This window comes from Hyperoodon ampullatus, assembly GCF_949752795.1.
Source record: "Hyperoodon ampullatus genome assembly, chromosome: 9".
NCBI classification, from domain to species: Eukaryota; Metazoa; Chordata; class Mammalia; order Artiodactyla; family Ziphiidae; genus Hyperoodon; species Hyperoodon ampullatus.
The window spans coordinates 103,865,285-103,889,253 of record NC_136922.1 but is presented as its reverse complement, the minus strand read 5'-3'; the positions used below and the strand labels follow the sequence as shown (position 1 = coordinate 103,889,253).

At 38.6% G+C, this 23,969-nt stretch overlaps 1 protein-coding gene across 1 annotated transcript in view; it reads left to right on the top strand.

Moving 5' to 3' along the window:
* KMT2C (lysine methyltransferase 2C) overlaps nt 1-23,969 on the top strand; it is a gene marked incomplete at both ends in the record, with an annotated part of 286,382 nt that overhangs the window by 78,942 nt on the left and 183,471 nt on the right. The window contains one exon of the mRNA XM_079711888.1: nt 2,557-2,645. Coding sequence (XP_079568014.1) covers nt 2,557-2,645 — 89 coding nt within the window. The remainder of the gene's footprint in view (nt 1-2,556; nt 2,646-23,969) is intronic.

Below are 23,969 nucleotides of genomic sequence, written 5' to 3'. Positions count from 1 at the left end.
CCTTTATGCAGATTTCTGGAGCTTTTTCTCTGCACAGCTCCTTCCTACTGCGTACTCTGTTCTACAACTTCTAGCCTCCTTTAGCACCCTTAACTGATGATTGAGCAGATGAATGCAATATGGAAATATAAAATATATTTATTTTATTTTTGACTGTGTCGGGTCTTAGTTGTGGTACATGGGATCTTCATTGTGGCATATACGTGATCCTTTGCTGAGGTGGGGCTCCTTGCTGTGGTGCGCAGGCTTCTCTAGTTGTGCGTGTGCTCTCTAGTTGTGGCCTGCGTGCTCAGTAGTTGCGGTGCACGGGCTTAGTTGCCCTGAGGCATGTGGGATCTTAGTTCCCCAACCAGGGATCGAAATCGTGTCCCCTGTGTTGGGAGGCAGATTCTTGACCACTGAACCACCAGGGAAATCCCTCTAAAGTTTTTTTTTTTTAAGTTAAACATAACTTAAACATAACTACTACTACTTAAACATAACTGTTTGCCTTAATGAATTCTAAAAATAATTATTCTCTCTCTTTTTCTATGAACAATAAAATCAACCTTAGCCCGGATCACCCTTTCCCATCAAGTTTTTGTCATCTCTTATTTGTTCTGCCTACTTTCTCCCTTTCCCTCATGAATGATGCTGTTTTGCCTGCTTGACTTGGTGTGTTATATTGGCAAATTTCTAATATTAAATTATACTTGCATTCTCATTATATTTATTGGTATTTGTTTTCATCCATAGTTTTTTGGATATGTTAGGGTTTTGCTTTGGTTATTTCCTTTTAATTTTTTTCTGTGGGATGAGGATGACTTTTTGACAGTGTGTAGTATTGCACTTATAAAACTATTTGGACCTTGATTGCTTTAACTTAAAAAAATTTCATATCTCCTTTATTGGTTTTGATGGATTAATATCCTTTTAAAAATAAGATTTAGGCCTTCCCTGGTGGCGCAGTGGTTAAGAATCCACCTGCCAATGCAGGGGACACGGGTTCAAGCCCTGGTCCGGGAAGATCCCACATGCCGCGGAACAACTAAGCCCGTGCGCCACAGCTACTGAGCCTGTGCTCTAGAGCCCACGAGCCACAACTACTGAAGCCCGCGCGACTAGAGCCCGTGTTCCACAACAAGAGAAGCCACCGCAGTGAGAAGCCTGTGCATCACAATGAAGAGTAGCCTCTGCTCACCACAACTAGAGAAAGCCTGCGCGCAGCAACAAAGACCCAACACAGCCAAAAATAAATAAATACATAAAATTAAAAAAAAAGATTTAAATAGGTTTCCTGTTGTTTAAAACAGTCTTTTTTGCTTTACCTTTTCATATTATTTTTCTCTATTCTTTATTGTTTTCAACTCTTTAAGTATTTTTCAAATAAATACTGTGTTCGTTTGTACTTTTTCTTTTTAAGTAATGAAATAATTTAAAGCTCTGAAATTATCTGAATAGTGCTTTGTCAATTTCTAAGTTTTTTTTTTATATGTAATGTCTTTTTTTTCTTTTTTCTTTTATGTGTTTAAAAACTTTTTTTGACTCACTTCTATCCTTTATGAGACCTCAAAAACTTTAAAGGTCTTTTTAGTTAATTGCATTGGGTAAGAGAATTGTACTTTACCATGATTCTTTTTTTTAAAACATCTTTATTGAAGTATAATTGCTTTACAATGTTGTGTTAGTTTCTGCTGTGTAACAAAGTGAATCAGCTATATGTATACATATCTAACCATATCCCCTCCCTCCCTATCCCACCCCTATGGGTGGTCACAAAACACCGAACTGATCTGACCGTGATTCTTATGTTTATTTTACTTTACTGACGTGTTTATAAATTAAAATGCATCACACTTGTAAGGCAAGTGTGATTAGATCATGCTTAATAGTTAGATTTTTTTGTTTTTTGGGGGGTGGTTTGCAGGAGTGTGCCTCACTTTCTCCTTAAGGGATAGGTGTCTTAAAAATGCAGACGTCTGGACATCACTCCTCAATTTCAGTAGATCTAGAGGTGTAACCTGGTGTGTGAACTTTGAACCCACTAGGTAGTTAAAAACCACTACTGTAGGGCTTCCCTGGTGGCGCAGTGGTTGAGAGTCCGCCAGCCGATGCAGGGGACACGGGTTCATGCCCTGGTCCGGGAAGATCCCACATGCCGTGGAGTGGCTAGGCCCATGAGCCATGGCCGCTGGGTCCGGAGCCTGTGCTCCACAGCAGTGAGAGGCCCACGTACCGCAAAAAAAAAAACCCACAAAAAAACCTCTACTGTAGACAGAGGGAGTGATCTCAAGGTCTGGTAAAAGAGGGGAAAACCTAGCCTGGAGAATACTTACAAAAGTGAGTTATGATGATACAAACATATTAATATGGGCCTGTCCCCACATTTAGGTATAAGGAAGGGCTGAATATGTGGGAAAAATGACTGTAAAGTGTGATATTTACTATTTGATGTGGTAAAGGAAAGGAAAAATTGCCTAAATTATTTTGTGTACCTTCAACTTGTGCTTTATTTTGAGTATAATTCTAAGATTTAATGTGTAACATTTAATTATATGTTTATTTCTTTGTCCATAGGCCTCGAAGTAGAGGAAAAAGTACAGTGGAAGATGAGGACAGCATGGATGGGCTGGAGACAACAGAAACAGAAAATACTGTGGAAACAGGTTTCAAAACTTAATTTAAAAATTTAAGAATGTACAGAATAATTTGTACAGTTAGCAGTCGTCTATACACCGAGTTCTAAAACTTCCATGTGCTAGAGTAGTTTAATAAGTAATGACAAAGTGAAAAAACTGAGTTTTCTCCCTTTTTTCCCCTAAAGCTCTGATTTAGTAGAAATCGTTTAATCTCTGTAGAGAAATATTTTATTAAAGCAAAATTAAAACTGGAGTAAACAGTAATTCCAGGCCATTCGTATGATATCTCATGGGAGATTTCTGGCTTATGAACCATCTAGTGTTTGTTTATTGTGTTAGTATATATGTGAGGAAAAAATATGTTCCATTAGCAAATAATACTGTGAAATGCTGGGTAAGACCAGACCAAATACTTCCTAGTCTACTGGACTTTTAGGTGCCTTAAATAAGCTAATGTGTGTTTTGCATCTGCAAAAGGAAAGTAGAATAGGTTGCCCAAAGTGGTTTCCAAAGTTTATACCAAGTTAGTGATTTAATGACCTGTCAACGGGACTAGGTTTCATATTGTGTTCACAGGATATCTATGGGAGATGGTCTGTCATTGTCAGTATTTTTACAGTTGTTGTTTAGACATAGTTGATAGGCCTTTTCTCTGATGTTGAATGTCACCACCTTGATGCTTACAGAATGTCATACAGTTTTTAGAGAAAATTAGAAATTGCCGTATCTTTTATAATATAATTTTCCATGAAGTACTTTCGGTTGTCAAATGTGTTGCTATTATATCCTTGTAATTCTTGGAGAAGCCTTCAAAAGTTCTGCAGTTCTCATTCCTTTTTCCCATAGAGTCTAGTTAAGTAGAGTGACAGGAGAGAAGCTTGGAAGTTCAGAATTCTACATTTTACCCTTTGGTGTACATTCATTACCACATTATTTATTTATTTTTATAAATTTATTTATTTTATTTATGTTTTTTTTTTTGGCTGCGTTGGGTCTTTGTTGCTGCGTGCAGGCTTTCTCTAGTTTCGGCGAGCAGGGGCTACTGTTCATTGCGGTGTGCGGGCTTCTCATCGCGGTGGCTTCTCTTGTTGCCGAGCCCGGACTCTAGGTGTGCAGGCTTCAGTAGTTGTGGCTCGTGGACTCTAGAGCGCAGGCTCAGTTGTTGTGGTGCACGGGCTTAGTTGCTCCGCCGCATGTGGGATCTTCTCGGACCAGGGCTCAAACTTGGGTCCCCTGCACTGGCAGGCAGATTCTTAACCACTGTGCCACCAGGGAAGCCCCTCTTTACCACATTACTTTAAACTTGGATTTATGTAAGTTCTCCACGAGTTATTTTTCATAGATTTTCCCCTTAATTTAAATTTTTTCTGTACTTTGTACCGTTAGTTTCTTGTGAAAAGTTTTTTGTAATTTTAAGTGACATTTGCGAGGTTATGATTACTTGCAAGTCCCTTTAAGCCAGTGCTCTAAGACTGTCCACAGGTCCTGTTTGGTTGCACTTACCAGAAGTCTCCCTGAGTACTCTGTCTAATCTCTGAAGATTTAGCACGTCCCTTTCCATTTTCCTCTCCTTCTCCCATTGTCAATGTTAATAATCTTCTCAACACCCAGACCTTGGAGCTCCTTGATTTCCTCAAAATCCTCTTCTCCGGCCCACCTCAGTCACTCATTCTTATGGCCAAACTTTAGCCTTTATCACTGTATCACTTACTAGGACACTTGCTGTTTCACTTCCAAAATCTCAGTTTCAACTGTCCTTACTATACCTCTTCTTTTACTAGCTCACTTTTTCCTTATATCCACACCACAGTAATTCTTCAGACGCACTGAATTCTCCAACTCAGTGATCTTACTGATGGGGTTTGTCAGCCTCCTTTTCTAGTTCAGATTCTGTGATCCATTATTGTAGTTGTTCTGTTATGCACCCTAAACTCCTTTGCCATCCTCCCACTATTTTGCTTTCGTAACAAAACTCAGACTCTGCATTTTAGCAGCAAAAATGGCTGGAGAAAACCGTAAACTTGCTGGCTGGTGGCATTTTAAATTTATGACCTCAAATCTCAAGTGGGTCATGATTGCTATCCTTCACTCATTATAGTCTACTTAGAATTCCCTCTCCCATTATCAGGGATAATTCTTTCAACACCTTTTCTTCTCCCTTCAAACTTCTGACACCTCATTTTTCATTTTTCAGTTGATGATCTTGCTTATTTCAATGAAAAAATAAATAGAAGCAATCAGGAAAGAAATTCCACATTCATCTGCAATCAAATCTTCTTTCCTGCTTGCATCTCTGTCCATCTATTTTATTATACCTTCCTAACCTAAAGTGGGATGAAAAGTCTCTGGGGTCATCTACAGCCAACTCTTCTACCTGCGTCCCGGTTTCTGTCCCGTTTGCGCCTTCAGTTTTCCTTGGTTTCTGGTATCAAGAATTTCCTCTCAGTGAATCATTTCCATTAGTATTAGCCTTTGTTGCAGTATCACCCTTCTTAAACATAAGTAACTTCTTGTGGTCAGCTACCCCTTTTAGCTACCATATTGCATCTTTGCTCATCTTTATAGCAGAAGCCCTTGAAATAGTTGTCTATACTTACGGTTGTTACTTATTTTTGACCATTTTTTCATGAACCTGCTCCACTCAGGCTGTCTTCCTCCTGCTCTCCCAGAGCTGGTTTTGGTTTCGCGTTGCCAGCACCACTGTTGAGTCTCTGGCCTCCTTAGGTATGCAGTGTCATTTTCACACAGCCAGCCACTTTCAGGAGGAAAACTTTTTGTTTTAATTTGGCTTCAGGATGCCACATTCCCTTGCTTTTTCCTATCTCACTGGTCTCTTTTGCTCATCTCACAGATTAGATGGTCTCATTTAGTTCAGTTGCTTTAAATATTATCTATGTGCTGGTAACTCTAAAAATTATATTACCAGCTCTTTCCTTGCTTTGAACACAACCAGTATCTTCAGCTTACTTCTTAACATCTCCTCTTAGATGTCTTAAGAGGGTCTCAAACTTAATGTGTCTTCTGTGGAACTGTTTACTGTTGCCCCGAAACCTTCTATATGTCCAGTGTTCCCACCTCAGTAAATGACATCATGTATTGTTCAGGCTCGAAATATGGAGCCTGTTGGAAAATGCTTTGGGCTTTACCTTGATAATCCTGCCTGATTTCAGTCACCTCTCGTCTCCTCCTCTGCTGTCACTCCAGAGCTAGTCACCACCACTGCTTGTGTGGACTGCTGCAGGAGCTTCCCGAGTGGTCTCGCTGCTTTTACTCTCACTCCAGTCTAGTTTTGTTCTTCATGTAGTAGTGGAGTGAGCTTTTAATTAAAACCCAAAGTAAGAGTGTTTTATTTCCCTTCTGTAAACTATTCAAGGCCTCCAGGGATACTTAAAATAAAACCTAAAGTCCATATATGATCTTCAAGCTCTACTGACCTTGGCTACCTGTCCAACCACATCTCCTGTCTTCCCCTTGCTCTCTGGGCTCCAGCCATATTCCTTTTTCAGGCACTTGAACTTTTTGTCTTCTTTGCTTGGAACGCCTTTCTCCCAGATACTCATGGAACTTTTTGCCATACGTCAGTCAAATTTCTACCTAGTGCTGTCTTGTTGGAGAGGCCTTTCCTGACCAACCTGTCAAAAAGCAGCACTTGTCGTGCTCTATCTTCTTTTCCTGCTTTACTTCTCCTCCTAGTATTTAACAGATATGACATTGTATTACATATTTGTTTGTGTGCCTTTCACACTAAAACATAAACTTCATGAGGTCAGAGATTTGTCTTGTTCATTGATTTATTCCCAGTGCCCAGAATACTTCTAGGCATATGATAGGTATTGATGCCATATATATATATATATATATATATATAAACATATATATTTATCCTGTCCTTCCGTATGAAAGTTAAATAAAGCCAATTGTGTTAGTCTTTGCTCTGTCTTTGTGCTTGGAAAGACCTTTGTCCAGTTCCTTTAGTGAACACATAGGGCAAGGAGAATAGTAAAGAAAAGGATAAAGAACAATTGTTAAAATTACCAACCTGCAAGCAAAGAGAAGAAAGTTTCGTAAATTTCTAATCAATTTAAAAGCACATTCCAGTTGACTGCAAGACTTTGACATCTCTGCATGTCTCCAGGCCCAGGATTTACTGGAAGGTCTCTTACTCTGTGAATTGTGTGCCTTGACACATTTCTTTAACGATTTGTAGTAATTTAAGAGTATTTATTAAAATGAGTACTCTTTTAAGGTGTGTGTGTGGGGTGAGGGTAAGTGATGGGAATGAGTATCCTACAAGTGGTCATTGGGAAAGTAGCAAGAATTCTCACAAGTTTTTATGGTAAGAAGAATCCTCTCTTTTGGAGGTGGTGTGACTGTTGCCAGTTCTGTGTCCATTTTTCTTTATGAATAAAATCAACTTGAATGAAGTGCTAGTTACTTGAGGAGAGAAATTCCACTTTTCTTTGAGAGTCATTATATAATCAGGGCTTTGCAAACTTGTTTTAGTTAATTATAATTGGTTATGATTTAGCTAATTATAATTAAACCTTTTTTTTTTTAAACTGCTGAAGTTGCAATTGTGTGGCTAGTGGGAGCCCCTTTTTGGCTGGCTTCTTAATCCTTTTTAATATCTCAAAATGTTTCAAAGCTATTGCTCGTTGGCGAGAATATTTTTCAGGCCCATCTTTAATACTCTCTGCCTCAGGAGATGAAATCGCCTGCTCTGTAAGACTACTAGTTCTTTTTAGTGGAGCGTAGTATGAGAGAAGTCTAGGCTGTAGGGATGCATATCATATTGTTTCTGTTGAGAATTAGTTATGTTAGTTCATTCTAGTGATATACTAGTAATTATATAAATGTGAGGCTGTATATACATGCTTATAAATATCAGTACACATTCATACTTTCAGTTTACCACTAGCATAATTTTTTAAGTAGACTTTAGTTTTTAGAACAGTTACAGGTTCACAGCAAAATTGAGTGGAAGGCACAGATATTCCCCATTTACCTCCTGCCCCTGAACGGGAGGCACACGCATAGCCTCCCGTTTATCAGCACTCCCACCAGCATTGGTGCATCTGTTATGATTGATGAAACTACAGTGACACAGTATTTTCACCTTAAGTCCATCGTTTACATTAGGGTTCACTCTTGGTGGTGTACATTCTGTAGGTTTGGGAAGAACGTGTAATGACATGTATCGATCAGTATAGTATCATACAGGTACTTTCACTGCCCTGAAAATCCTCTGTGCTCTGTCTGTTCATCCTTTCCTCCCCTCTAAGCCCTGGCAACCATTGTTCTTTTTTCTGTCTCCATAGTTTTGTCTTTTCCAAAATGTAATATAATTGGAATCGTACCATATGCAGCCTTTCCAGATTGACTCCTTTCACTTAGTAGTATACATTTACGGTTCTTTTCATGGCTTGAAAACTCATTTCTTTTTATTGCTGAAAAATATTCTGTTGTATGTATGTACAGCAGTTTATCTGTTCACCTACTAAAGGACACCTTGGTTGCTTCTATCTAGGTTTTCGCAATTATGAATAAAGCTGCTGTAAACATTTGTGTGCAGAGTTTTGTGTGGACATAAGTTTTCAGCTCCTTTGGGTAAATACCAAGGAGCATGATTGCTGGGTCATATGGTGAGAGTATGTTTACTTTTGTGAGAAACTGCCAAACCATTTTCCAAAGTAGATGTACCGTTTTGCATTCCCACCAGCAATGAATGAGAGTTCCCGTTGCTCCACAGCCTCACCAGCATTTGGAGTTGTCAGTGTTCTGGATTTTGACCATTCTAATAGGTGTTTAATAGTATCTCATTGTTTTAATTTACACTTCCCTGATAACATATGATGAGGGATATCTTTTTTTTTGTGGTACGTGGGCCTCTCACTGCTGTGGCCTCTCCCGTTGCGGAGCACAGGCTCCGGACGCCCAGGCCTAGCGGCCATGGCTCATGGGCCCAGCCGCTCCACGGCACTTGGGATCCTCCCCGACCGGGGCACGAACCCGCGTCCCCTGCATCGGCAGGCGGACTCTCAACCACTGTGCCACCAGGGAAGCCCAGGGATATCTTTTAATATGCTTATTTTCCATCTGTATATCTTCTTCCACTACTCTGTTAAATTCTTTGACTCATTTTTTAATCAGGTTGTTCATTTTCTTATTTTTGAGTTATAAGAGTTCTTCATATAATCTGGATAAGAGTCCTTTACCAGATACGTCTTTTGCAAATATTTTCTTCTAGTCTGTGGCTTGTCTTTATGTATCTCTTGGCAATGTTTTCTGCAGAGCAGAAATTTTAAATTTTAATGAAGTCTATAGATAGTGTATCAATTATTTCTCTCATGTATCATGCTTTTGGTGTTGTATCTGAAAAGTCATTGCCAAACCCAAGGTCATCTAGATTTTCTCCTATGTTATTTTCTAGGCGTTTTATAGTTTTACATTTCACATTCTGTGATCCATTTTGAGTTAATTTTTGTGAAGGGTGTAAGGTTTGTGCCTGCATTCTTTTTGTGTGTGTGCTTGGATGTCCCATTTCTTCCAGCACCGTCTGTTGACACGGCTGTCTTTTCTCCATTGTACTGCCTTTGCTCCTCTCTCAAAGATCAGTTAGCTGTATTTATGGGGGTCATTTCTGGGCTCTGTATTCTTTCCTTGTTTTTGATCACTGTAGAAGGAACCTCGAGACCAGATAGTGTCAGTTCTCCAACTGTGCTCTTCTCCTGCAGTATCATGTGGTCTCTTCTGGGTCTTTTGCTTCTCCATATACATTTTAAATATATATATATTTTGTTATTAGTTTAAAATCAATTAATTAACTTATTTATTTTTGGCTGTGTTGGGTCTTTGTTGCTGTGTGCGCTTTCTCTAGTTGTGGCAACCGGGGGCTACTCTTTGTTGCAGTGTGAGGGCTTCTCATTGTGGTGGCTTTGCTTGTTGTGGAGCATGGGCTCTAGGCACGCTGGCTTCAGTAGTTGTGGCGTGCAGGCTCAGTAGTTGTGACTCGTGGGCTCTTGAGCGCAGGCTCAGTAGTTGTGGCACATGGGCTTAGTTGCTCCGCGGCCTGTGGGATCTTCCCAGACCAGGGCTCGAACCCGTGTCCCCTGCATTGTCAGGCAGATTCCTAACCACTGTGCCACCAGGCAAGTCCCTATATACATTTTAGAATCAGTTTTTTGATATCCACGAAATAACTTGATAGATGTTGATTAGGATTGCACTGACTATAGATCAAATTGGGAAGAACTGACATCTTGGTAATATTGACTCTTCCAGTTCATGAATGCAGAATAACTCTGTTTAGTTCTTTGATTTTTTCATCAGTTTTGTAGTTTTTGTCATGTAAATCTTGTACATATTTTGTTAGATTTATACCTAAGTATTTTTTGGAGGAAGTGCTAATATGATTTTTTTTTAATTTCACTTGTTCATTGCTGGTGTATAGGAAAGTGATTTACTTTTGTATATTAACCTTACATCCTGAGACCTTGCTATATAGACAAGGAGTTTTTTTGTTGATTCTTTCAGATTTTCTATGTAGACAGTCATGATGTCTTTGACTTTGAAGTTTTTTGTTTCTTCCTTCTAAATCAGCATAGCTTTCATTTCTTTTTCTGGTCTTATTGCAGTAGCTGGAACTTCCAGATGATGTTCAAAAGGAGTTGTGAGAGGGGGATATCCTCACCTTGTTCCTCATCTTAGTGGGAAAGCTTTTAGTCTCTCACCATTAAATATGATGTTGGCTGTAGGTTTTTTTTTTAATTTATTTATTTTTATTTTTATTTTTGGCTGCGTTGGGTCTTTGTTGCTGTGCGCGGGCTTTTTCTGGTTGCGGCCAGTGGGGGCTACTCTTCGTTGCGGTGTGCGGACTTCTCATTGCAGTGGCTTCTCTTGTTGTGGAGCACGGGCTCTAGGCACACGGGCTTCAGTAGGTGTGGCACGTGGGCTCAGTAGTTGTGGCATGCGAGCTCTAGAGTGCAGGCTCAGTAGTTGTGGCTCACAGGCTTAGTTGCTTGGCGGCATGTGGGATCTTCCCGGGCCAGGGCTCGAACCCATGTCCCCTGCATTGGCAGGCGGATTCTTAACCACTGCGCTAGGGAAGCCCCTGGCTGTAGGTTTTTTGTTAGCAATTCTTTATTAAGTTGAGCAAGTTCCCCTCTATACTTAGTTTACTGAAAGTTGTTGCTGTTGATGTTGTTTAAAATCATGAATGGGTGTTTGATTTTTGTCAGGTGATTTTTCTGCATTATTAATATGATCATGTGATTTTTCTTTTTTAGCCTATTGGTATGATGAATTACATTAATTGATTCTCTAATGTTGAACCAGCCTTGCATACCTGGGTTAAATCCCACTTGGTTGTGGTGTATAATTCTTTATATACATTTTCAGATTCAGTTTACTAATATTTTGTTGAGAATTTTTTGCTGTGTTCACGAGAGATACTGATCTGTAGGTGTTTTGGGGTTTTTTTTCGTTGCAATGTCCTTGTCTATTTTTGGTATTACAGTGGTACTGGCCTCATAGAATGAGTTGGGAAGTATTCTGTCTGCTGCTGTCTTTCAGAAGAGATTGTAGAGAATTGGTGTAATATCCTCCTTAAGTGTTTGGTGGAATTTACCAGTGAACCCATTTGGGCCTGGTGCTTTCTGTTTTGGAAGCTTATTAATTATTAATTAAGTTTCTTTAATAGATACAGCCCTGTTCAGATTGTTTCTTCTAGTGGTGAGTTTTGGCAAATTGTGTCTTTCAAGGAGTTGGCCCATTTCATCTAGGTTTTCAGATTTGTGGGCATAGAGTTGTTTGTAGTATTCCTTTATTATCCTTTTAATGTCAATGGGACCTATAGTGATGGCCCCTCTTTAATTTCTGATGTTAGTAATTTTTGTGTGTCCTCTCTCTCTTTTTCTTAGTTAACCTGGCTAGAGGCTTATCAATTTTACTGATCTTTTTAAAGGAGCAGCTTTTGGTTTCATTGATTCTTCTCTATTGGTTTCCTGTTTTCAGTTTCATTAATTTCTGCTCTAATTTTTAGCATTTCTTAAATCACTTTCTGCTTACTTTGGATTTAATTTGCTGTTCTTCTTCTAGTTTCTTAAAGTGGAAGCTTAGTTTATTGAGTTTAGATTATTCTTTTTTAAAAAAATTTATTTATTTATTTATTTATTTTTGGCTGCGTTGGGTCTTCGTTGCTGTGCGCAGGCTTTCTCTAGTTGCGGTGAGTGGGAGCTACTCTTCATTGTGGTGCGTGGGCTTCTCATTGCAGTGGCTTCTCTTGTTGTGGAGCATGGGCTCTAGGCACGTGGGCTTCAGTAGTTGCGGTGCGCAGGCTCAGTAGTTGTGGCTCACAGGCTCTAGAGCACAGGCTCAGTAGTTGTGGCACACAGGCTTAGTTGCTCAGTGGCATGTGGGGTCTTCCCAGACCAGGGATCGAACCCATGTCCCCTGCATTGGCAGGCGTATTCTTAACCACTGCACCACCAGGGAAGCCCCCTTGGTTTCTTATATATGCATTCAATGCTATGAATTTCCCTTATTCCCATTGTGGTCTGAGAGCAGACATTGTATGATTTTTATTATTTTAAATTTGTCTCAAGGCACAGAAACAAATTTATTTGGTCTGTTGGTAAATGTTCCATCTGATCTGGAGAAGAATGTGTATTCTGCTTTTGTTGGATGAAGTAGTCTAAAGATGTCCATTATATCCAGTTGATTGATGGTGGTGTTGAGTTCAGCTGTGTCATTACAGATTTTCTGTCTGCTGGATCTATTTTTGATAGGTGGCTATTAACGTCCTCATATATAATAGTGGATTTATGTATTCGTCCTTGTAGTTCTGTCAGTTTTTGCCTCATGTATTTTGACACTCTGTTGTTAGGTGCATATGTATGTGTTAAGGATTTTTATGTGTTGTTGGAGAATTGATCCTCTTATTATTATGTAGTGTTTCTCTTTATCCCTGATAACTTTACTTGTTATTAAGTCTGCTGTGTTTGAAAGCTTCTCCTTTTTTTTTTTATCTGAACAAATTTTCATTATTCAAGTATTACAGTATTATTAACTATAGTCATCATGCTGGTACATTAGATCTCCAGACATATTCATTCTATAAAACTGCAAGTTTGTACCCTTTGGCCAACAGCTCCTCATTTTTCCCACCCCCTGGTAACTACTGTTCTTCTCTCTGGCCAACTTTACATTTTTTATTAGAATTTTGATTTAGTTTGTTAGTTTTTCTAGGCTATAGACTTTTCAAAGTCCCACCGGAGGGAACTTTCCCCAGATTGTCCCTGGTACATCAGTTCCATTCTTAAGAGTCTAGAGTCGGTGAGCATTTGCTTGAATCCCTCCTTCCATATTTTAATTAACACAAGGTTAAATGACACCTTCAAACTGTATCGTTAACAGTTTTATCCAGCACTCTTAGTTCATACTAGACTTTAGTCTTGCCCAGGGTACCTCATTTCTCACAAAGGAAGAACATAATCAAACTGAGTGCATGCTTATGTCTTGGCTTTCACTCTGTATAGACCAGTCTCTCAATTACCCAGGTCATTTTTAAAGAATTACCTCAACTCTTCGCTTTGTGAATACCCACCCCCAACTCCCTTTTCAGAAGTTCTGCCTTGCTCATTAGACTTCACTAAGCCTATTTCTCTAGAGTTTTTGCATAGCCCGAAGTGTCTGTACCTTAATTCTATGTGGAGACCTTTTTTTCCTCCTTTTTCTTTTTTTTTTTTTGTGGTACGCGGGTCTCTCACTGCCCTGGCCTCTCCCATTGTGGAGCACAGGCTCCAGACGCGCAGGCTCAGCGGCCATGGCTCACGGGCCCAGCCGATCCTCCTGGACCCGGGCACGAACCAGTGTCCCCTGCATCGGCAGGCGGACTCCCAACCACTGCGCCACCAGGGAAGCCCGATGTGGAGACATTTTTAACTGATAATGTGTTTTACCTGAAAGTCTAGACATGATATTTAATCATTCTTTATTTCTGAATGAGTTTAGCAGATCTGGAGGCAAAACTTCTCACTAAAAGCTCACTAAAAGAAGGGGAGCTATTATAAATGATACATTAAAAAAACAAACAAAAAAACCCCTGGCTTCCAGTTGTACATAACTAATATATAAAAATATGATTTATATCAATATTTGTATGTTTGCTTAAACTTATTTGTATCATATCCGTTGTAGAAACTTTTGTGTATGTCATTTCCAACTTATGGAGTGTTTAATTAGTTTTTATTAATTACTTAAACCAAAAAAAAGGTGTTTAAGGCTGGATTTTGTTTTAACATGATTTCTAGTGTTTTCCCTAGAAAACATTAGGTTTCGATATTATTTTTATTATCCTTATTTTCTAAATGGTTTTTAATTGTAGTTTTGGTCTCCTCTTTGACTTCTGAGCTGTTTAAGAGAGTTTAAAAAGTTTCCAATTGTTTGTGTGGATTTTCTCCTTGATTTTTGTTATTCATTTCTAATTTTATTATATTTTGTTGGTTTTGTATACTTTCTACATTTTGGAATTTGAGGTTTCTTGATGTATTCATCGGCTTTGGAAAATTCTCAGCTATTATATATTCAGCCATTGCTTTTGTACCATTCTTTGTTTCTTCTAACTAAATGTTCATTAGACTGTTTCACTGTGTTTGTTATCATTTACCCTCTCTTTTAAATTTTTTTAATACTTTTGTTCCTCTGTCCTTTGTTCTAAATAGATCATTCTAGATAGATCTTACAGTTTTCTTATCCCCTTTTAACCATGTAGTCTCTTGTTAAACATAACAATTGAGTCCATTTATTATGTTTTGAAAGTTCTCTATTATTCTTTTTCAAGTTTGCAACTTTTTGTAGTTTTTAGTTCCCTCCTGAAAATTCTAATGCTCGGATTTTATTACCTTTAACATGGTAAATACAGTTGGTTTAAAATTTTTGTTTGATTATTGCAATATCCGGAGTTGTTTCATTTCAGTTGTTTCTGCTCATTCTTGCTCATGTCATCTTGTCTCCTCATGTAACTGATTATCTATGCTTGTGTGCTGGACAATATAGTTGACAGTTTATTTGTAGAAATAGATTGATGATTTTTTTCCTCTAAAAGGTGGTTTTTCTTTGATTTTTTTTTTTTTTTTTTTTTACTGGTACCTAGGGGCACTAGTATTTTAGGAACACCTCAGTTCAGTTTCATGTCTCTATTTTCTGTTCCAAGCATGTAACTCAAAGCTGTGCAGCACTCTTGCAGAGATTGATTTCTGGTTCACTTTTCCTGTTGATGTCCACAACTTTGGGGTTCCTGCCATCTTGAGTTCCCCTTCCCTGGATGGTTGTAGACCTCTAGGACTATCGATGAGTCTGTTGAAAGTCACAGTGCATGCTCTTGGTTGCCTTTTCCTGAGCAGCCGACACCCCCATGGGAAATGCAGCCCTGAATACCAGGCTCACCTTCCTTTAGTAATTCTTCACTACCTTGTTAGTTTTTGATGCTTTTAAGACATTTTTACTTTCAAAAATATTTTACTCAGTTTTCTTGTCTTCAGTGGGAGGGTTGTTTCAAATTACCTACTCTGCTGTTAGAGAAGTAGGTGTTCTCTGAAGTTTTCTCTGCATTCTTTTTTTTTGAATTTTATTTTATTTTTTTATACAGCAGGTTCTTATTAGTTATCCATTTTATACCTATTAGTGTATACATGTCAATCCCAATCTCCAACTCACCCCCCCCCCCTGCTTTCCCCACTTGGTGTCCATAGGTTTGTTCTCTACATCTGTGTCTCATTTCCTCCCTGCAGACGGGTTCATCTGTACCATTTTTCTAGGTTCGACATATATGCATTAACATATGATACTTGTTTTTATCTTTCTGACTTACTTCACTCTGTATGATGGTCTCTAGATCCATCCATGTCTCTACAAATGACCCAATTTTGTTCCTTTTTATGGCTGAGTAATGTTCCATTGTATATATGTACCACATCTTCTTTATCCATTTTTCTGTTGATGGGCATTTAGGTTGCTTCCATGACCTGGCTATTGTAAATACTGCTGCAAAGAACATTGGGGTGCATGTGTCTTTTTGAATTATGGTTTTCTCTGGGTATATGCCCAGTAGTGGGATTGCTGGGTTATATGGTAGTTCTGTTAGTTTTTTAAGGACCCTCCATACTGTTCTCCATAGTGGCTGTATCAATTTACATTCTCACCAACAATGCAAGAGGGTTCCCTTTTCTCCACACCCTCTCCAGCATTTGTAGTTTGTAGATTTTCTGATGATGCCCATTCTAACTGGTGTGAGGTGATACCTCATTGTAGTTTTGATTTGCATTTCTCTAATAATTAGTGATGCTGAGCAGCTTTTCATGTGCTTCTTGGCCATCTGTATGTCTTCTTTGGAGAAATTTCTATTTAGGTCTTCTGCCCATTTTTGGATTGGGTTATTTGTTTTTTTACTATTGAGCTGCATGAGCTGTTTATATATTTTGGAGATTAATCCTTTGTCCGTTGATTTGTTTGCAAATATTTTCTCCCATTCTGAGAGTTGTCTTTTCATCTTGTTTGTAGTTTCCTTTGCTTTGCAAAAGCTTTTAAGTTTCATTAGGTCCCATTTGTTTATTTTTGTTTTTATTTCCATTACTCTAGGAGGTGGATCAAAAAAGATCTTGCTGTGATTTGTATCAAAGAGTGTTCTTCCTGTGTTTTCCTCTAAGAGTTTTATAGTGTCTGGTCTTACATTTAGGTCTCGAATCCATTTTGAGTTTATTTTTGTGTATGGTGTTAGGGAGTGTTCTAATTTCATTCCTTTACATGTAGCTGTCCAGTTTTCCCAGCACCACTTATTGAAGAGACTGTCTTTTCTCCATTGTATATACTTGCCTCCTTTGTCATAGATTAGTTGACCATAGGTGCATCGGTTTATCTCTGGGCTTTCTATCCTGTTCCATTGATCTATATCACTGTTTTTGTGCCAGTACCATATTGTCTTGATTACTGTAGCTTTGTAGTATAGTCTGAAGTCAGGGAGTCTGATTCCTCCAGCTCCGTTTTTTCCCCTCAAGACTGCTTTGGCTATTTGGGGTCTTTTGTGTCTCCACACAAATTTTAAGATTTTTTGTTCTAGTTCTGTAAAAAATGCCATTGGTAATTTGATAGGTATTGCACTGAATCTGTAGATTGCTTTCGGTAGTATAGTCATTTTCACAATATTGATTCTTCCAATCCAAGAACACGGTATATCTCTCCATCTGTTGGTGTCATCTTTAATTAACTTCATCAGTGTCTTATAGTTTTTCTGCATATAGGTCTTCTGTCTCCCTTGGTAGGTTTATTCCTAGGTGTTTTATTCTTTTAGTTGCAATGGTAAATGGGAGTGTTTCCTTAATTTCTCTTTCAGATTTTTCATCATTAGTGTATAGGAATGCAAGAGATTTCTGTGCATTAATTTTGTATCCTGCAACTTTACCAAATTCATTGATTAGCTCTAGTAGTTTTCTGGTGGCATCTTTAGGACTCTCTTTTTCTTCTCTGATTGCCGTGGCTAGGACTTCCAAAACTATGTTGAATAATAGTGGTGAGAGTGGACATCCTTGTCTTGTTCATGATCTTAGATGAAATGCTTTCAGTTTTTCACCATTGAGAATGATGTTTGCTGTGGGTTTGTCTTATATGGCCTTTATTATGTTGAGGTAGGTTCCCTCTATGCCCCCTTTCTGGAGAGTTTTTATCATAAATGGGTGTTGAATTTTGTCAAAAGCTTTTTCTGCATCTATTGAGATGATCATATGGTTTTTATTCTTCAATTTGTTAATATGGTGTATCACATTGATTGATTTGCATATATTGAAGAATCCTTGCATCCCCGGGATAAATCCCACTTGATCATGGTGTATGATCCTTTTAATGTGTTGTTGGATTCTGTTTCCTAGTATTTTATTCAGGATTTTTGAATCTATATTCATCAGTGATATTGGTCTGTAATTTTCTTTTTTTGGAGTATCTTTGTCTGGTTTTGGTATCAGGGTGATGGTGACCTCATAGAATGAGTTCGGGAGTGTTCCTTCCTCTGCAATTTTTTGGAAGAGTTTGAGAAGGATGGGTATTAGCTCTTCTCTAAATGTTTGATAGAATTCACCTGTGAAGCCATCTGGTCCTGGACTTTTGTTTGTTGGAAGATTTTTAATCACAGTTTCAATTTCATTACTTGTGATTGGTCTGTTCATATTTTCGATTTCTTCCTGGTTCAGTCTTGTAAGGTTGTACCTTTCTAAGAATTTGTCCATTTCTTCCAGGTTGTCCATTTTATTGGCATAGAGTTGCTTGTAGTAGTCTCTTAGGATGCTTTGTATTTCTGCGGTGTCTGTTGTAACTTCTCCTTTTTCATTTCTAATTTTATTGATTTGAATCCTCTCCCTCTTTTTCTTGATGTGTCTGGCTAATGGTTTATCAATTTTGTTTATCTTCTCAAAGAACCAGCTTTTAGTTTTATTGATCTTTGCTATTGTTTTCTTTGTTTCTATTTCATTTATTTCTGCTCTGATCTTTATGATTTCTTTCCTTCTGCTAACTTTGGGTTTTGTTTGTTCTTCTTTCTCTAGTTCCTTTAGGTGTAAGGTTAGATTGTTTACTTGAGATTTTTCTTGTTTCTTGACGTAGGCTTGTATAGCTATAAACTTCCCTCTTAGAACTGCTTTTGCTGCATCCCATAGGTTTTTTTTTTTTGCAGTACGCGGGCCTCTCACTGTTGTGGCCTCTCCCGTTGCGGAGCATAGGCTCCGGATGCGCAGGCTCAGCGGCCATGGCTCACGGGCCCAGCCGCCCCGCCACATGTGGGATCTTCCCGGACCGGGGCACGAACCCGCGTCCCCTGCATCGGCAGGCGGACTCTCAAGCACTGCGCCACCAGGGAAGCCCCCCATAGGTTTTGGATCGTCATGTTTTCATTGTCATTTGTCTCTAGGTATTTTTCAATTTCCTCTTTGATTTCTTCAGTGATCTCTTGGTTATTTAGTAACGTATTGTTTAGCCTACATGTGTTTGTGTTTTTTACGTTTTTTCCCCTGTAATTGATTTCTAATCTCATAGTGTTGTGGTCAGAAAAGATGCTTGATATGATTTCAGTTTTCTTAAATTTACTGAGGCTTGATTTGTGACCCAAGATGTGGTCTCTCCTGGAGAATGTTCTGTGCGCACTTGAGAAGAAAGTGTAATCTGCTGTTTTTGGATGGAATGTCCTATAAATATCAATTAAATCTATCTGGTCTATTGTGTCATTTAAAGCTTCTGTTTCCTTAGTAATTTTCTGTTTGGATGATCTGTCCATTGGTGTAAGTGAGGTGTTAAAGTCCCCCACTATTATTGTGTTACTGTTGATTGCCATTTTTTATAGCCGTTAGCAGTTGCCTTATGTATTGAGGTGCTCCTATGTTGGGAGCATATATATTTATAATTGTTATATCCTTCTTGGATTGATCCCTTGATCATTATGTAGTATCCTTTCTTGTCTCTTGTAACCTTCTGTATTTTAAAGTCTATTTTATCTGATATGAGTATTGCTACTCCAGCTTTCTTTTCATTTCCATTTGCATGGAATATCTTTTTCCATCCCCTCACTTTCAGTCTGTATGTGTCCCTAGGTCTGAAGTGGGTTGCTTGTAGACAGCATATATATGGGTCTTGTTCTTGTATCCATTCAGCGAGCCTGTGTCTTTTGTTTGGAGCATTTAATCCATTCACATTTACGGTAATTATTGATATGTATGTTTCTATTACCATTTTCTTAATTGTTTTGGTTTGTTTTAGTAGGTCCTTTTCTTCTCTTGTGTTTCCCACTTAGAAAAGTTCCTTTAGCATTTGTTGTAGAGCTGGTTTGGTGGTGCTGAATTCTTTTGCTTGTCTGTAAAGCTTTTGATTTCTCCATCAAATCTGAATGAGATCCTTGCCAGGTAGAGTAATCTTGGTTGTAGGTCCTTCCCTTTCATCACTTTAAATGTCATGCCACTCCCTTCTGGCTTGCAGAGTTTCTGCTGAGAAATCAGCTGTTAACCTTATGGGAGTTCCCTTGTATATTATGTGTTGTTTTTCCCTTGCTGCTTTCAGTAATTTTTCTTTTTCTTTAATTTTTGCCAATTTGATTACTATGTGTCTTGGTATGTTTCTCCTTGGGTTTATCCTGTATGGGACTCTCTGCACTTCATGGACTCGGGTGGCTATTTCCTTTCCCATGTTAGGGAATTTTTTGACTATAATCTCTTCAAATATTTTCTTGGGTCCTTTCTCTCTCTATTCTCCTTCTGGGACCCATATAATGCGAATGTTGTTGCATTTAATGTTGTCCCAGAGGTCTCTTAGGCTGTCTTCAATTCTTTTCATTCTTTTTTCTTTATTCTGTTCCGCAGCAGCATATTCCACAATTCTGTCTTCCAAGTCACTTATCCGTTCTTCTGCCTCAGTTATTCTGGTCTTGATTCCTTCTAGTGTAGTTTTCATTTCAGTTATTGTATTGTTCATCTCTTTGTTCTTTAATTCTTCTAGGTCTTTGTTAAACATTTCTTGCATCTTCTTGATCTTTGCCTCCATTCTTTTTCCAAGGTCCTGGATCATCTTCACTGTCATTATTCTGAATTCTTTTTCTGGAGGGTTGCCTGTCTCCACTTCATTTAGTTGTTTTTCTGGGGTTTTATCTTGTTCCTTTATCTGGTACATAGCCCTCTGCCTTTTCATCTTGTCTATCTTTCTGTGAACGTGGTTTTTCTTCCACAGGCTGCAGGATTCTTTTCTCTGCATTCTAATATGTGCTAGTTTATGTAAATTTTGGGCGACACTTGAATAGAATGTATAGTCTGTTTTGTTTCCTTGGGTAGTGTATGAAAGTTGATATCCATTTATTAGAGTCTACCAGCCAGGATATTGTTTAAAAGTAAAATAACTCGGGGCTTCCCTGGTGGCACAGTGGTTAAGAATCCGCCTGCTGGTGCAGGGGACACAGGTTCAAGCCCTTGTCTGGGAAGATCCCACATGCTGCGGAGCAACTAAACCCGTGCGCTGCAACTACTGAGCCTGCGCTCTAGAGCCCGTAAGCCACACCTACTGAGCCTGCAAGCCACAACTACTGAAGCCTGCATGCCTAGAGCCCCTGCTGTGCAACAAAGGAAGCCACTGCAGTGAGAAGCCCGCACACCACAACAAAGTGTAGCCCCCACTCGCTGCAACTAGAGAAGGCCTGTGCACAGCAACCAAGACCCAACACAGCCAAAAATAAAAAAATTAAAAATTAAAAAAAAAGTAAAATAACTCAAATTCGAAGAAAGAATGAAATCTTTGGGTCATGTACTGTCATGTTCAGAGATCAGATGTGTTTGAGTTGGCTTAAGTCAGGCTCACTATTGTCACAAAATTCCTGGTTCATTGCATCTCTCTGCCCTTTTTTTAGTCAGCTTCATCCTGTGGCTGGCTCCCCTTGATGGCAGATGGTTGCCTGCAAACTTGGATACTACATGATTTCTTGTCCATATCCCTGGAGAGGGAGAATGACTCTGTATCAGCTTAACAGAATTCTAGGACCAGTTTTTATCATATGTCTATTGCTGACCCAGTCTGTTTCAAAAGTAAACCAATCTCTGGTATCCAAGTACAATAGTCAGAGTTCACACCTAGCATTAGGAATAGGAGCAGCATGATGGCTCCAGTGGCAGAGAGGCATGAAATGGGTGCCAAGGGGGAACCGTGTAGGTCATGGTTATAGATTCTGTTTGGAGGTCTTCCACTTGCTTCTTAACATTTTACCTGCTTCCTTTGTTAAGGGCTGGGGCAGCTTATTTTTTCTTCTGCTTTGATTGAGCTGCTTTGATCTGTAGAATCCATCCTTCATTTCAAGAATGGTTTTTTCCATAGAATCTTTGAATATTTTTTTCCATTCAGTCTATTTTCTTTGTTAAGTTGTAGTGATTATGCATATTTGTTGTATGTGTTATTCTTTTTCCTTGACTAATCTTCTTTCATCATTTTCACTGTTCTGGATTCTTCTGTTTTCTCCAGTGCATCCACCACATTACCAACATTGTCTTCAGAACTATTGTTGTTTCATGTGATCCTCTTGTTTTCAGTTCTGCAATTACTTTGATTTCTTCAATTTCTTTGCTCCAACTCACACTCAACATAGTAGTGATTAGTGGTAGTTTAGGTTCTGGAGCTGCACTGCCTGTGTTTGAATCCAAACTCCTCTGCTTATTGTGTTTTTGAGCAAAGTTCCTTGACCTCTTACCTTGCCTACTCATCTGTAAAATGGAGATGATGGTAGTATCTGTGTTTTGGGGATCCCCCTCCATGGGTCCCTTGCACCTGACACACCTTGTTGTGGATGCCAGCAGTGGAAGGCCTTGACCACTCCTTTTCTGGGCCTTTTCTCAGGGTTGTGTTTGCAGTGAGCAACCTTGAAGAATGAGGTCGTGTCTCCCTGTGGGACAAAGAGCAGGGTTGTTTAATGCTTCCTATAAAAGCAGTGGTTTCCCACACTCTTCGTTCCTTGTAATACAGTTCACTGAGAGTGCAGGAGTCCATTTGGGCCCATGGTTTTGCCCCTGTGACACTTGGGGGCCAGAAGGGAACTGACAGCAATATCCTCATGCTTCTGCTGCTTGCTGTGCAGTGAGTAATACAATCCTTTTGTCTTTGATCCAGGAGTCTTGTGTCTTCTGCCAGCATCCATGAAAAGTGACAGACTAACTTATTAGCTTGTGTAAAGTCCTTGGCCCGGCAGCCGTCTTCATAAGGTTGTTGTGAAGTTTAAATGAGTTAATGCGTTTAACCACCTACAACATTGCCTAGGACATAGTAAGCACTTACTAAATGTTAGCCATGAAGATGTTTCTTTAAATATCCTCATATTATTTGCATTGCATTTTTAGGCCTAAATAAAGATAAGGCTCAGAAGAAGATTAAGATTGCTATAAATATCCGTTATTATATGGTGAAGATGTATATTGTAATTTGTTGGGTTTATTTAGTTTCTTATATTAGTTGTGAAAAATGAGTATCCATTAAAAACACATTTTTAAAAAGTCATATAGAAAAACTAAAGGAAAATTTTTTTTTTCTTTTTTTTGCGGTATGCGGGCCTCTCACTGTTGTGGCCTCTCCTGTGGCGGAGCACAGGCTCCGGACGCGCAGGCTCAGCGGCCATGGCTTATGGGCCCAGCCGCTCCGCGGCATGTGGGATCTTCCCGGACTGGGGCACGAACCCATGTCCCCTGCATTGGCAGGCGGGCTCTCAACCACTGCACCACCAGGGAAGCCCAGGAAATATTTTTAACTAAATAAAATATCCAGAGAGCAGTTGAATTTTGACAATTAGTATCCTAATTAATGTCACTGTGGTTTTGAGGTCTTGATAAGTATCGGAGTCTTTTTCTTAATTCTTTTGTGCTTACATTAAAAAATCATATTAAAAGTATAATAGTAATGTATATTTGTGAAAATCTATGAAACTATGGGTAAGTATAAAGAGAATAAGTTAGCTGTAAAAGTGTTAGCTTCTAGGGAACCACTGTTTGACATTTTTGTGTATTTATTTATAGTTGCTTACATTTTAAAGTCTTTACATGCCCTCTGAAAGTGGTGACTATGTTGATATTAATGAGTGTCAAGTAGTTTAATGAATAAAGATAGAATAAGTAAAATATTTGCTATTTATCATGTGCTAATTCTTTAGCTTTACAGCATATTTTGGATGTAGTGGATACATTAGATTCAGTGAGCCACACACCACTGGAAAACGTAACTGTTGGGATGCAGACTTCTTTTTAGCACCACTGTTCAAAAGAAGGAAAGGACATGATTACACAATTTCTTAGATATGCTTTCTTTTGTAGTCTTAGTACTATAAAGGAAGCAAGGAAAGTATTGCCAATTCTGGGGAGGTAAAGGAAGTTAGGAGAGAGAAAAATAATTTTTATTCTACTTAGTAGTTGACTAAATCATAGAAGCATGCATATGGTTTGGATAACTAGTAGAAAAATGGATGTTCGTGTTGAGTAATATAATTACCAAATATTAGCACATTTAAAAATTTATATTTTTCTGTGCTTTTTCTAATTTATGTGTTTGTGTATAATAAGATTTATCTGCTTGCTTTGTATTACACAATGTTTAATTAATCAATTAATTAGCCAATTACTGAACATCATCCAGGTTTTGTGATAGGCTCTGGTTTGTAAAACAGATAAAGTAGCTGCTTGCATAGAGTATGTAGTCTAGTGGGGTGCTGTCTAGTGGTACACTTTTTTGTCACTGACCCCTATGGCAGACTCTTTTCCAAATAATGTTTTAAAACTAATAAAATAAAATTGCAAAGATAAAGTTATA